The 15,486-nt window shown below is 40.1% G+C and overlaps 1 protein-coding gene across 1 annotated transcript; it reads right to left on the bottom strand.

Moving 5' to 3' along the window:
- Positions 1–11,125: 11,125 nt before the first annotated feature.
- Positions 11,126–14,698, bottom strand: LOC100893973 (leucine-rich repeat extensin-like protein 5). The gene is made up of 4 exons (XM_011683875.2): positions 14,608–14,698; positions 14,175–14,256; positions 11,849–13,711; positions 11,126–11,626 (listed from the first exon to the last, which is right to left on the bottom strand). The coding sequence occupies exons 2-4, from the start codon at positions 14,239–14,241 to the stop codon at positions 11,598–11,600; spliced, it is 1,959 nt and encodes a 652-aa protein (XP_011682177.2). The 5' UTR covers positions 14,242–14,256; positions 14,608–14,698; the 3' UTR covers positions 11,126–11,597.
- Positions 14,699–15,486: the final 788 nt, after the last annotated feature.

Raw genomic sequence — 15,486 nt, 5'->3', positions numbered from 1 at the left:
AAAATTATGTCAAGATGTTGAAAAACAATGTTTCACTTTCCGTTTTCAAGTTAGAAAATTTGAATAAAATGATTAACATATTTTCCGATCTCTCTGGTCTCTACATTAAACATGTTCAAAGCTCCTGCAAAGGCTGCAAAAAGGAAAAGTGAAGTTAATCCAAGTGAAATGTGGACAGTAATGGAGTGAATATGGAATGGTTGATCGTAGTTGATAACGAGTAAACGTAAATGAGTGGTAATAACAACTACGACTGAAAGTGAGACAGAATGAAACTGCAACAGGTTGTTCAGTCAAGCAGGCACGTAGCCACGGGGGGGGGGGGGGGGGGCCAAAAAAAGAAGAAAATTCCACGATCGGTTGAACTTTTTTAGACCCCTTTTTTTACCTCGATCGATTACATGTATGTGCCCCCCCCCCCCCAAACATCAAAGTCTGGCTACGTGCCTGCAGTCAAGACAACAAACCGTTAGTTGCAGAAGATAATTTACGAAAGCCAGAGAAAGAGAGAGAAAGGGAATCCTTAAGGTACGATGAGAGTGGGTGGAGAAAAACCATCCACTGTGCCACATAATTTGTTTGTCTAAAATAAGGAAACTTTATACATTAGTATATTTAAAATGTATAATCATAGCCAGAGAATGTGTTGTTATATGGCTTATAGCATGTTTTATTTAATAAAACAAAAACAGACCCAGTTATTGATAGACTAAAAAGGGAATAAGATCGAGACATTAAGAATATCAGTATTTCTTATTCAATGAAGTTAAGGCCACTCCCCCATATCGCGATGCATCCTGGGTATGAGGGGTGGAGCTTAGCAAGCCTGAGATCTGTGAAACTGGATGGTTATTATTTTTTGGACAATAAAGAGATTTTCAGAAAAATTTATGCTGGAATAATAATAAGTAGAGGTGTAATGATGTTTTCAAAGGCTACTTAGTTGGCGTAAATATTCAGAAATGAATTATACACGCCATTAAAACCTTAAAAAAAAAAAAAAAAACACAACAACGAGTGGAACTTTAAGGTCCACTTCCCGATGCATCCTGGGTACACCAGCTGTTATACTGGTGATCGATAATACAAGTTCGAGCGCGTATTTCACCTAACGGTGATCGCATCAGAATATTCCACGCTGATTCGCTGAATCACTTTGCGTTGCTAGCGCGCAGCGTGATGAATAAATTACCCATAATTCCGTACAGTAGATTATTTGACCTCTCTAATTACGCTGATACGCGTATTGTCTTTTACCATGTAGTGAACATCATTCCAGTACACTTTTCGTGGGGAGCATCCTACAGAATGCATAATTCATAAGGCTCATGAATTATGCAAGGTAGCTTATTTTGGCTTCTAATGGATCCGGACAAAATGGCGGAGCTTGGGGGGCCTGCCTGCGTGTATCTGACGTGAAGGCAATCTGAATGTAATCGAGAAGGCTTGAATCCAACTTGAATTTATCTTTAACATAAGGAGTAAAGCATAATTTGTTGATTAACTTTCTATTAGATCTTCTTCGATGTTGTATAAAACAAATAATGAATGTTTTTCATTCGATCAATAATGCGAATATTTTCATTCGTTGAAAGATTAACATTAATTCTATTCAACTCGGCTGACGCCTCGTTGAATAGAATGTTAATCTTTCAACTCATGAAAATATTCGCACTATTGAACTCATAACCATTCATTATTTGTATACTATTAAAGGTACTATGTCCCATTTGCAGCCAACATCAAATTCTGTAGAGCTTTGCAGGAATTATGAATATGTCATATCTAAACGTTAGCAGCGTGCTATTATTCAAATTATGCAAGGAAACCCGTTTACTTTCTAGACTTCACTGTCAGACACTATTGAGTGACTGACTGTTCAATATTACTCTCTAAATTAACAAAATACATCGAACCTATATCGTGGTGGACAATGATGATTTAGTAACTAGGTTGGAATTTAAGATATATATAAATATATGATGTACACGGTGGTGTAGACAAACAGGTATTACAAATTGAAATATTACTGATCATGTGGACTATCGTCTAACAACGTAAATGTAATTGTTTTGTTAATATCTTTTAAATCTTTGTTTATCATGTTTATGTTGAATTACTGTAACGGACCAGCCCGTTACAGGTAGTTATCTTGCAGAAAACGTAGAGGGCAGTAAGCTTTTGGGGCGTAAGGGCTCAGAGCGCGATTACGGACGCACCATGCGTAAAGCAGCTCTCAGAGGGTCTCAGATGCTATAAATTGCGGTATCGAGCACAGGTTTCGTCACTTCGACGCTGGCTCTCGTCTTAGTCAGATAGCGAACTCTCCGCTTTGCTCCAGCTGAGCTAAAGTAAGGAAAAGGATTGGAAGCGAGAAATAGAGTTCCTACAAAAGGCAATCCCTGCCTTTACTACTTGTTGAGATTAATACAGATAATTGGTGTCGGTGTTAACTATGATAACGTGTTGGAGAAGTTGACTTATGTTTGTATTAATAAAGTATACAGTTAAACAATCCATCGTTTCATAACGTGTAATTAGTTGAGTCTCCATAGACTGATGTAATATAATCCTCTCATAGAGAATACACGTCCAGCTATCCAAAACACCTCTCATCTCCACACTCATATATTTTGGGAAAACGGAGCCACGTCAGGGCCTCTAAACTACAAGCCAAATAGAAACCGCTCGCATTATTCAGGATGGCAAATTCTTCGTCAGATGACGGTAATAGAGGCAAGGGACAGGCCAGTCCTCCAGCATCCAGGACCCGTTCTAGGATGGAGGGCCGTAACACGTTTGGTGTCAGAAGTGGGATGGAGGACGAGAGGAAAACTGGAACAGATGGCAGTGATTCTACTTCGAGAGATGAATCAGTTTCCATTAACTCTGGAGTACATCGTTCAACAAGTATGAAAAAGCAGAAGGCGACGGCTTTGATGGAAATCGCCGAATTGAGGCAGCAGATATCGGCAATTAATGCAAGGATTGAGGAGCTATTACAAGGGTTCTCAAACATAAAGGCTACCGACGGAAGGTCGAAGAAGAAGAAACATAAAAGGCGTACCAACACGCAAATGTCCAGTAATGTGACGTCAAGTTCGGATGAAGTACAACTAAAGTCACAAGAAGAATCCTTGAATACAGAAGGGATCCAGACTTCTTCACTGTCAAGCAAGGCAGTGAAAGTAAGTAAAGAGCAACGGATAAAGAGGCTACATCGGAAGGATGAGTCATTGCATGCAGCTATACCAAGGAATAGAGGCATCTCTATTACGCCTGACAGATATGATGGGTCTACCTCATGGATCGACTACTGCGAGCACTTTGAATCCTGCCGTGCAGTGAACGGCTGGAATGATGAAGAAGCAGGAAAAATTCTGGCATCATGTTTGAGAGGGCAGGCTTTGAGATTGCTGCGGGAACAGAAACAGAGAATGAGCTTCAATGATCTGAAGAAAAAGCTGGCTAACAGGTTTTCGGATTACGGACAAGCCGAAAATCATTTGCTGGAGCTTAAGCAAAGGCAGAGACGTGAGGGCGAAACACTCAAAGAGCTAGGGCAAAACATCAGAGAATTAACTTCCTTAGCTTATCCAGAGTTAGACTATGCTGTACGAGAGAGATTGGCGAAAGGGCATTTCATGGATGCTCTACTGAAACCCAAGCTCAGAGAGGCTATATTTAATTCTCAGGATAAGACACTAGACGAGGTGATTCATGTAGCTGTAGTAGCTGAGGCCTTTCACAATTCTGAAGATCAGAGGATGAGCACTAGAAGGACATCAAAGTACTGTAGGGGAATGACAAAGGAAGAGGAAATGGATCAACAGCCAGCCGACCCAACCTCTGAAGTGGTGAACACCCTGATCAGCCTGAAAGAGGAAATTGTAGGATTGGTGGCGGCATTAAAGGGCGCTTTTCAGGCGTCTCAACAAACCGCTAACTCTGATGGAAAGCAGCAACGGGAGAAATCAGCTGTATCTGATGGTTGTTGCTTCTACTGTGGAAAGAAGGGGCACATCAAGAAAAAGTGCAGAAAAAGGCTGAAGAGTGAGGCTCAAAGGCAAACTGAACAACAGCAACAACAGGTCTCAACAAACGAGGAAAGGCCGCCTCAGGGGGACGTGCATGGTGCGGCCAATGCAGCAAGATCTGACAGCCCCACAACAACAAATACCACAGAACCAATAGGCACATCTAAGCACAATAGCGAGATGCACAAAGGAACATTAAAGGGCATGTATATACCAGTTATCATCGCCGGGCAACAGTTACATTTTCTTGTAGACACTGGGGCTACCGATACATACATCTCCAAAGCAGGATATGTGAAACTGATAGAGCAGCCTTCTATTGAACCTACTACAGAGAGAATAATGCTTGCAAACGGCTCAAATATGAAGGTGGACGGCAAGATCCACACTGAAGTGACAATAGGCCAGGGAAAGGCAAGGGTTACTTTGATTATCGCTAATGTATGCGGCGATGGAGTCTTGGGCATGGATAATCTACTATTGTTAGGAGCAAAGCTTGACTTGAAGACGGCTACTCTAGAGACCAAATGGGGATCAGTTCAGTGTCGCCATGAAGGCAATACCGCAACCTGCTTCCGCATTGTAACTACGGAGATGCAGACTGTACCTGCAGGACGAGAGAGCCTTAGTACAGGAAAGACGTCGCCACTGAGACGGAGGAGGAAACAGATGGTGAACAACTGTTCGAAGCCACTAGAAGCCTGCGTCAAGCTGGAGGCGGATGTAAGGTGACGCAGAAAACAGAACATTTCCACCAGGGATGAAGATCACCTATCGATACGAGTCACTGTACCTGCCAGATGGAACAGTATCCACTCGTATTACCAGGGATACCTAGAAGGACAGGAAACGAACTAACTGTAAAAACAAAGATGAACTGTTAATAAGACAAAACCTTTCAGGAGGAAACAAAAGGCATCCTTATTGTTTATATCTATACATGGATATCGTAGTGTAAGCTATTCATTTCTTTGTAAAACACCACACCATTATCTTTTTGGGAGAATTCAAGGATGTGTCATAATGCACAAAAATTCATGAAAATAATTGGCATAGAAAGCACTCGCTGTAATGGTTATATTCAGAGTTAATGTCCATAGAATGAACATGTTTTTATATGAGAACTTCATAGAAAGAGATTATGAAAGATATAGAGGGCATTCATTCTTATATGCATGTCAGTAGTCTTAAAGAGTAGAGGACCTAACTCTCAGTATGGTTAATACAGCGATGCTTAATTCAATATGTTTTAGTGATTATAGATATTTTTTTGAAACCCCTCGTATTAATGTGAGGGTGACAATGTGAGGACACATTCCTTGAAGAGGGGTGCTGTGTAACGGACCAGCCCGTTACAGGTAGTTATCTTGCAGAAAACGTAGAGGGCAGTAAGCTTTTGGGGCGTAAGGGCTCAGAGCGCGATTACGGACGCACCATGCGTAAAGCAGCTCTCAGAGGGTCTCAGATGCTATAAATTGCGGTATCGAGCACAGGTTTCGTCACTTCGACGCTGGCTCTCGTCTTAGTCAGATAGCGAACTCTCCGCTTTGCTCCAGCTGAGCTAAAGTAAGGAAAAGGATTGGAAGCGAGAAATAGAGTTCCTACAAAAGGCAATCCCTGCCTTTACTACTTGTTGAGATTAATACAGATAATTGGTGTCGGTGTTAACTATGATAACGTGTTGGAGAAGTTGACTTATGTTTGTATTAATAAAGTATACAGTTAAACAATCCATCGTTTCATAACGTGTAATTAGTTGAGTCTCCATAGACTGATGTAATATAATCCTCTCATAGAGAATACACGTCCAGCTATCCAAAACACCTCTCATCTCCACACTCATATATTTTGGGAAAACGGAGCCACGTCAGGGCCTCTAAACTACAAGCCAAATAGAAACCGCTCGCATTATTCAGGATGGCAAATTCTTCGTCAGATGACGGTAATAGAGGCAAGGGACAGGCCAGTCCTCCAGCATCCAGGACCCGTTCTAGGATGGAGGGCCGTAACATTACCCTATCTTTAATATCCAAGTCACTTTCAATTGTTATTATATTTCTTTTATTTCTAAGTCTGTTTTCTTTCTTCCTTTTTAGTCTCATCTTTCACAATCTCTCTCTTCTATCTCATGTTCATATATTCAACAAAATAACCCACATTACGACGCATTACATCAACTTATTTCACTCGTGTTTATACAAGATCCAGTACAAGAAATATGTTTTATATATTGCTATTCCCATATATTTCTCAAATGAAATCGAACAAAGAAAACATAAGTACGAATCGTCTGCTTTCTGTAATAATTTAAGGAACAGTCAAAGCTTCCGCGCTTCACGCTAAAGGGGGAAACTGAATTCAGATAAATAGAGCTTGATAAGAGTCGAAAACGGTGCAATGAATCGTCTTCTTTCTATAATAATTAAATCAAACGTCTAAGCTTTTCGCGCTTCGCGCTGGAAGGGGAAACTGAATTCAGACACGGATTAAGAGTCGAAAACGGTACACGAATCGTCTGCTTTCACTAATGATTTAAAGAACCGTCAAAGCTTCCGCACTTCGCGCTAAAGGGGGAAACTGAATTCAGACAAAGAGGGCTTATTAAGAGTCAAAAACGGTACAACGAATTGTCTGCTTTCTCTAATAATTTAAGGAAACGTCAAAGCTTCCGCGCTTCGCGCAAGGGGGGAACTGAATTTAGACAAGGATTAAGAGTCGAAAACGGTACAATGAATCGTCCGCTTTCTCTAATAATTTAAGGGACCGTCAAAGCTTCCGCGCTTCGCGCTAAAAGGAAAAACTGAATTCATATAAAGAGGGCTTATTAAGAGTCAAAAACGGTACAACGAATTGTCTGCTTTCTCTAATAATTTAAGGAAACGTCAAAGCTTCCGCGCTTCGCGCAAGGGGGGGGGGGAAAACTGAATTTAGACAAGGATTAAGAGTCGAAAACTGTACAACGAATCGTCCTCTTTCTCTAATAATTTAAGGAACCTTCAAAGCCTCCGCGCTTCGCGCTAAAGGGAAAAACTGAATTCATATAAAGAGGGCTTATTAAGAGTCAAAAACGGTATAACGAATTGTCTGCTTTCTCTAATAATTTAAGGAAACGTCAAAGCTTCCGCGCTTTGCGCTAAAGGGGGAAACTGAATTAGGACTATTAGGGCTTATTAAGAGTCGAAAACGGTACAACGAATTGTCTGCTTTCTCTAATAATTTAATGAAACGTCAAAACTTCCGCGCTTCGCGCGGGAGGGGGAAACTTTATTCACACAAGGATTAAGACTCGAGCACGGTTCAACGAATCGTCTACTTTTTCTAATAATTTAATGAAACGTCAAAACTTGAACTGAATTCAGATAAGGATTAAGAGTCGAGCACTGTTCAACGAATTGTCTACATTCTCTTATAATTTATGAAACGTCAAAGCTTCCGCGCTTCGCGCGGGAGGGAGAAACTGAATTCAGACAATTATTAACACCGAGAACGGTGCAGCAAATCGTTTACTTTTTATAATAATTTAATGAAACGTCAAAGCTCTCGCGCTTTGGGGAGGGGGGGGGGGAACTTCATTCAGACAAGGATTAACAATTGAGATCGGTACAATAAATCGTCTTCTTTTCCTAATATTTTAAGGAAACGTCTAAGTTTTGTCGGTAATCGTTAGCCTCTACACCCCCCCCCCAACTGAAAAAGGTCTAGCGACGCCCCTGCAACCAGTGTATAATTCAATGCTGACTCCGTACGTGCTGCTTTTGTTTCATTAGAAATCCAAAATTTAAATGTTTAATCTTAGAGACTAGATTCTATTCAAATTAAACCATACTAATCGAGTTTGAATCCAGTAAATCAAGACATCTTTCAGCTTCACTGTAAAGTGTGGATTTCCTGAATGAGTTTAACCACTTCAATCTTCACTGATCATAATCCGCCAACTTCCGAGTTGCGATGGGTAGTCATTTAGCTCCTTCGTGAAACTTAATCTATTTTTTGTTGTTGAATATTTATTCGTATAGAAGAACATTCATTATCCTGGATTAAAACTGTTTGCACTAACAGCTTCGGAAAACTTTGGAAACATCAAGCCTTGTAGGAAAAAGGAACGAGCATAATTATGAAGATATCAAAAGCAACGAAAACAAAATTATTTTACAACAGACAGTCGGAAAGTAGAACATGCAGAATATGAAGTGTAAACGTATTACACTTTATAGTAATCATGGTGAAAGCTTGACATTTCGTTCATTATACTGAAACAAGCAAATCAAAACATCGATATGATGACAATTAAGACATTGCGGATTTCGCTTCCACAATACTTTCAAAATAGAAAACACGATTGATACAAATAAATGCAATATACAAAAAAAAGCATACTGCATATGATGATTATAAATCATTTTTGGCCCCGTATAACAACCGACAAAAAATGAATACATTAAAAACCTATATTAGATTAAACAGGTTAAACACCTTGGTGTTAGTAAAGTACTAGATTTACAAACATTGTATCCATGTTCTGTATCACACTTCTGTTCTTGGTAAACCTTGTCTCAGCCTTTATTGTACATGACTTGTGAGCGATACAAATATCCATGGTGAATGACATTGGACAAAATAAATACATTGAATTGAATTGAATGAATTGAATTATTAAAAAAAAAACATTTTTCCTTTAAAATACTCAGATCATTATTAGTATTTTTGCGTAAAGTATAACCTCTTCCTTCTGAAAAAATGTAATCAACGGAATCAAATGGAAAAGACTTATATTTCGCAATGGACCTTTCTTCCATATTTCGTATTTTTGCGAACTTTTGCCACAGTTTGGGTCATGTGGGTGAAACCGTCCGACGCAGGTGCTCAGCCTGCCGACTTTGTGAATGACTAAAGTCGCCTGCCAATATAATGGGTGGACTTTTGATCAATTAAATCTAATTGAATTAACTATTTCGAGACACGATCTCGGCCTATAACTATTACCCAGCAAGGTATAATGCCCCCACCCCGAAAATTGCTACCTTGGAAAGGTATATCTCGAATAGTTATTTCCATAGTCAAATATCCCATTGGTAAATGGGCTGAGGGGAAATTAAAGTGCGGGTTTATAGAAAATCACAAATATGGCAAATATTACTAGAAACTGGTAAGCTAACAGATGACCATCATGCAAGTTTTAGGTCAACTACATATCGGGTGATTAATAAAATTTACAAATAAAACAACCTCCATAGCATCTGGGATATGCGAGAGATTCGCCGAAAAAATAACGATGTTTTAATGCCGTCACAATATGAACCAACCCTGCCCAAGCAGACGACATCCCATAAAGAATGAACATAATTGCAATGCTTTTATTTCTTAAATTATAATGAGTTTAGTGTATATAAATGTGATGGAATTTTACACCATTCAAAAAGGGATATGACCCCCATTCTGATAACTAAATTCTTTTGTTTGAAAATACTCAGGATAGGGGTTAATGAACAATCAAAGAAACCACATTTGATTTAGCATGAACGTCATTTGTTTCCTCTTGAAACGCCGAACATGCGGCGGTGTATGCAGCTGCAAATACAATGGCGTCTTATTTTGTTTACAAGCGACGGATTTCCTTTCTTTTATCATTTCATTTTTCATCAAAATAATACCAAGTACGGGGTTTAGAGTGAGGCAATAGATTACACATTTCGTCTGAGGGTATTGAAGTAACAGAAATAACTGAAGAAAAGATGACAAAACAGGCACTGAAATTGTGTGAGATGTCATGGAACATCGTCTGCTTGTTCACATCATGTTCAACATGTGACGTCATATCTCAGCAGCGACCGGGGAGCCTTTTCAGGTGCTATGTCGGGACTGTATCTAAGTGTTTTGTAAATGTTAATAATCATTACTTCGAATGTTTCCAAGCATTTGCGTTTGATAATCTTGGCCAATCAAAGTGTCACCTTTGCAATAATGACATTAAAGTTAGTTTTTTTTAAATCAATGAACCTTATCTTTAAGGATTCTTTTTTTTGTGGATGGTGGGGGTGGGGCTGTTCGGTGTATTATATCGGGGTAATTGTCCTACGCTTTCAATATCACTTTTTAATTTCATATTTGGATGGCAATAGTAGCTATGGGCTATATACACGGATAATGGCGTTTTGTATTTGAATATGTTAATCTTCTTTTGTAAAGTAATAATGTTTAATTTGAATTTTAGTAGGTAGACCAATAGTATCTTCATACAGTCATGTATTACAGGTGGGTATATCGAGTTTGATTGTTTTATTGTTCGTAATAGAAAGAGAACATGCTAACTGATTGATTGATCACAATTATCTCAATCGGAAGGATTTGAACGGTACTCTTTTTCTCCCTCTATCTCGTCTCTTGTCTCTCTCTCTGTCTGTCTCTCTCTCTCTCTCTCTGTCTCTGTCTCTCTCTGTCTCTGTCTCTGTCTCTCTCTCTCTCTCTATCTATCTCCCTCCTTCTTTGCCAAAAGAGGATTGAAGCCTATTATGGTACATTTGAAAGGGGTCTGCTCGCTATTTATAAGGATCGCTATTTATAAGGATCGCTATTCATTTTGTCACGCGTTATGGATAGCGGTCATTATGAATAGCGGTCCTTACGGATAGCGAGCTTGACCCATTTGAAATAAGAGCTTTGAAACAATGGAATATATTGCATCAAACAAAGATCGTTCTGGGGACGTTCCCAAAACTTCCTGAGGATGTTTGAATGTTTTAAATTGGGGCATAAACTCATTTGCCTTTCTGCTCATTAGCGTTTTGCATAAATTGATGCGACACAGTTCTCTCGAAATCTTCAAACACAGTTAATTACAAAATCAATCAATCATTCAATCGATCGACCCATCAATTAATCACTCAATCATTCAATCAGTCATTCATTCATTCAATCAATCAATCAATCAATACATAAATATATTGATCTATATAATTGCACTCAATCGAACAAACCTCCTTTTTTGTCATCAGAAAATATAAATTCACATTATATTATTTTTTCTTCATCTCTCCAAAATAGATTTACCGCTAAACTGAACAAAAGATATGCATTCATTTACAGGAATGTCGAGTTATCGTATTAACTTTATTCATTTAAATAAAAACATGAGTTACAAACACATTTTGCCAACTTTCAAAGTGAGGTATACAGGATTCTTTGTTTGTTCACATGTTTCTATTGCAATAACGGAAAGCTTTCTGAAATAGAATACTTTTATTTAATATCATTCTATGGCAAAAAATTGAAATAAGCAAGCTCAACATTATTATTGATAATAATATTCTCAAACAGCTAGTAAGTGAATGGGGTGGTACATGTTTTATTCAATTAAAATGTGGTCAATTTTAATTGAATCTCATATGGTTATTATGTATTATTTACACACTCGAATTGGAAAAACATGTTCAATTACATAAAAACAAACAATAAATATATAAATAGATCGAATATCAAGACCTAATCATCTGGTTACCGATGCATGATCCATGGCCTACTCAAATATGCTCACATCCTCACGCTGGTAAAGAGAATACAAAGTTAGGCGAACGCACCGAGTGTCAAATCGTCTGTGCAGAAGAAAGGAGAAAAAAAAAGTATTATTACTTACAAGGTAAAAAAAAAAAAACGGCAAAGTGTATGCAATACTCTGTAACCCTTTTCCCCCAGAATATTACCCTGTCTCATATACCACTTCCCCCTTTCTCCCAGTCCTAACATGAATCATCTACATCATTTCAACAACGTTTATAAAGAATAGTAGGAGAAAATTATTTGAAAACGCTACATACCGTTATAAACTCCTTCGTTGCATCCAAAGCCAGTGCAGCCCCTTGCAGCACCATACTGTGTGCATCGTCCAGCGGCGTCACGCTGCACGCATCCGGTAGACGTTTGAGAACCACTGGTACCATGCTGAGTACAACGTCCGCTGGCATCACGCTGGGTACACCCTCCTGTAGGTGCATTTTGGACACAACGTCCGCTAGCATCACGCTGGGTACACCCTCCTGTAGGTGCGTTTTGGACACATCGTCCGCTAGCATCACGCTGGGCACATCCACCTGTAGGTGCATTTTGGACACAACGTCCGCTAGCATCACGCTGGGCACATCCACCTGTTGGAGCATACTGGGCACAACGGCCACTGGCATCGCGTTGAGAGCAGGTTCCCTCATCAGTTGGATAGACTCCCGGGGCACGTGGGTATGCAGGGGCTGCTGGAGCATATGGAGAGCCTTGGTGGTAAGAGTCATCATTGCCATACCCTGGAGAAGATGGAGCGTAAGGTCCGGATGGCGGAGCATTTGGGGTGTAAGGGGCATGTGGGGAATATGGAACCTCAGGAACCTGTGGTGCATATGGCGTCTGTGGGGCATATGGAGCCTGTGGTGCATATGGCGTTTGTGGGGCACTAGGAGCCTGGGGTGCATATGGCGTTTGTGGGGCACTAGGAGCCTGGGGTGCATATGGCGTTTGTGGGGCACTAGGAGCCTGTGGTGCATATGGCGTTTGTGGGGCACGTGGAGCCTGGGGTGCATATGGCGTTTGTGGGGCACGTGGAGCCTGAGGTGTATATGGCGTTTGTGGGGCCTGCGGGACACGGGGGGCAGGTGGGGCGTATGGTGTTTGTGGGGGTAGTGGGGCGCTCGGAGCATACGGGGCACCAGGAGCGGTAGGAGGAGCTGGTGCCCGAGGAATAAGTGGAGGCGCTACAACAGGAGCTCTTGGAGCAGGGAACGGAACACGGGGAACGGCAGGTGAGCCAAATGTTGGAGCACGTGGACGTGATGGGGAAGAAACTCCTGGAAAGCCTGGTATACCAGCAGAAGTGCCTGGTACAACGACACCACCAGTTGATGCTTCACTTTCTGTGTTCCCATCTGTCCCGTCAGTACCACCAACAACTATACTAGTGCCATATTCCTCCTCACTGCTGTCCTCATCACTACCATATTCGTATTCTCCATCAGCTGCGTTTTCATATTCAGTAGTGGTAACATCCACATCCGGAACGGGTGCATTGGCGGGGGCAACAGGAAATACGACATTTAATCCATTCGTGACTCCATCTGTTCCATCTGTACCATCGGTTCCGTCGGTAGTGTCACCGCCGGTACTTTCATATTCGTACTCCTCGCTGCTGCCACTGTCGCTATTGCCTCCATCTGCTGAGTTATCCAGATCGTATTCGGTGACCGTTACATCGACATCAGCGTCGACACCTGGTACAGGGGCAGCAGGTGCAAATCCAGGGGCCCGAGGAAGCGGAGCACGTGGTGGTACAACAGGAGCTCGGGCAGGGGGAAGAGGAGCACGTGGAGGTACAACGGGAGCTCGGGCAGGGGGAAGGGGAGCACGTGGTACGACAGGAACCCTTGGAGCATATGGCGCTCTGGGTGCAGCAGGAACAGGCGGAGCATAAGGTGCTCTTGGTGCTACAGGAACACGTGGAGCATATGGTGCTCTTGGTGCGGGACGACTGGGAGCTCGTGGTACTTGGAAAGTAGTTTTATGACATGATCCCTTATGATTCACGGAGATGGAAACTCCTGACCTCGAAGAATCGTCCTCGACATCGCATTCGTTGTGGTACGTTCGTCCATTCGAACCACAAACCGTTCCGGAACTGCTGTCACAAGAATCCCTTCGAGCTGTGAAGAAGAAAAAAAATTGAGTAATTCATTATTATATTAAAGACGAATTATCAAACTGTAAATAGCGGGTTGAACTGTATTTCGATAGTGAAATATGCTTTAATTAGCTTATTACATTGTATAGATAATACCAAATTACATGTTTCAAAACTTCAAAGTGACTTTAGAAAGATGTTATATTTGACAAAGATTTATAAATTCAGAATCAATCAAATAAAAAAAGAAAGAAGAGTGAAACAATTTTAAGAGCAATCTTTTCATAGATATAACAAATAACGTAATGTTATGCCTTTGTTTTCTGGTTAAGATTAGCATGATTAAAATTCTTCAAAGCGTTGGTAAATATGAGTATTTCTATCATACAAATTCCTGCGAGTAATGCTGTCACTTTTGCCACAACTTTCAAGATACAGGCATAAGAAAGAAGTAACATTATACTAGTAGACTGTTGATCACTTACCCCTTGGCATTGCCTGTGTGAGGATAGCCAGTGACAGGAGACATATTGCTGATGTTATCAGCTTCATGGCGATATACAAGACCTGTTATAAAGAGTTTATGTAACATTGGTGTTTGAAGGTGTGTTCTCCATGAAGAAAATTCCGTCCTAAAAAGAGTGATAGCAAACTGCATCTAGTGCAGACCATGCATGTTGCATTATACGACATCAATGGTATAATAGGGTATAATAAATAAATCTTCTAACATTTGTTATTGAATGAAAAATTAAATCAGAAATCTATTTGTTATCTTTGATTTTCATCATTTTACATTACGAGCAAAATAACGACGATATGAGAAAGGAATATATAATAACTGTCTGGTAGGCTACAAACTAAATTTCAAAATAATTAAGGTCTTATGTTATAAGCTGGAAGTTATGTTTTACGTACCTTTGTTTAAAATCCAATATAAAAAGAGACTTCAGTTCCAATCTGGCGAAGTAATTTCAGTATCTTGAAAATGTTGAATGCTTTCTTGAGATGCAGAAGCTCTCGAATGATGCTATCCCTCGAACAAGTCCAATATTTATACTTATTGTGAAGCCGTATTATTATCTTCAAAAAATGTGCAGAGTCAGGGTGAAAGACATATTTCTTTCGATTAAATTCAAAGTAAAGCTCGTGATCGGATGATATCGTAACCCTGAATGACTTCACTAGCGCCAATATTACGGATGTTGCGATTAGCTTTGTTTTGTTAATCTAGCGAAGATAGAGACATCTCTCGCCTCAATTGCTAAAATATTTCCTGACGATCATGGTCAGTTTCATTATATGTTTTTTTTTTCTGTGTAAAAATTGTTGTACCCTGTTTATCCCCTTACCCCGAATGACTAATACAGGTCTTTCATTGGCCCTTATTGATAGGCATCGGATAAGTATTATTGAGCAAGCCTGCTGAACGGATAGACACATTAATCTCATTGAGCATGAGTAAACACAAATATTGGTTTACTTCAAGATTGTTGGAAGGAAGACTGGCTACAATACGTTGATAAGATCACACCAGTCTCGAATTCTCGAGGTTTCTTGCACTGTTGAAGTCTGTATCCCCCCAAACATATGTGATATGAATGATTACAGACTATGATTATGATTATTACGACAATGCTTCAGTTATGAAATGTGTTTTAAGCAATAACCTGCGCATCACAATACAAATAATGAGCTAAAAAGGTTCGGCTTATAATAAGGTGTGATACACGTTATGTTTTTGTTTCGTTATTTTTAAACAACTACAAAAGGACGAGAGTGTGATCATAAATGAAG

Source organism: Strongylocentrotus purpuratus, unplaced genomic scaffold, assembly GCF_000002235.5.
Source record: "Strongylocentrotus purpuratus isolate Spur 01 unplaced genomic scaffold, Spur_5.0 spur5_scaffold_6, whole genome shotgun sequence".
Taxonomy (NCBI): Eukaryota; Metazoa; Echinodermata; class Echinoidea; order Camarodonta; family Strongylocentrotidae; genus Strongylocentrotus; species Strongylocentrotus purpuratus.
This window is presented reverse-complemented; position numbering and strand designations above follow the sequence as displayed.

Bases quoted from the DNA above. Each gene is read 5' to 3' on its own strand.
- LOC100893973 (XM_011683875.2), bottom strand. From the start codon at position 14,241: ATGAAGCTGATAACATCAGCAATATGTCTCCTGTCACTGGCTATCCTC. The intron at 13,712-14,174 runs GTAAGTGATCAA...TCTTCTTCACAG, and splicing joins CACACAGGCAATGCCAAGGG to CTCGAAGGGATTCTTGTGAC. The intron at 11,627-11,848 runs GTATGTAGCGTT...TCTTCTGCACAG, and splicing joins CAACGAAGGAGTTTATAACG to ACGATTTGACACTCGGTGCG.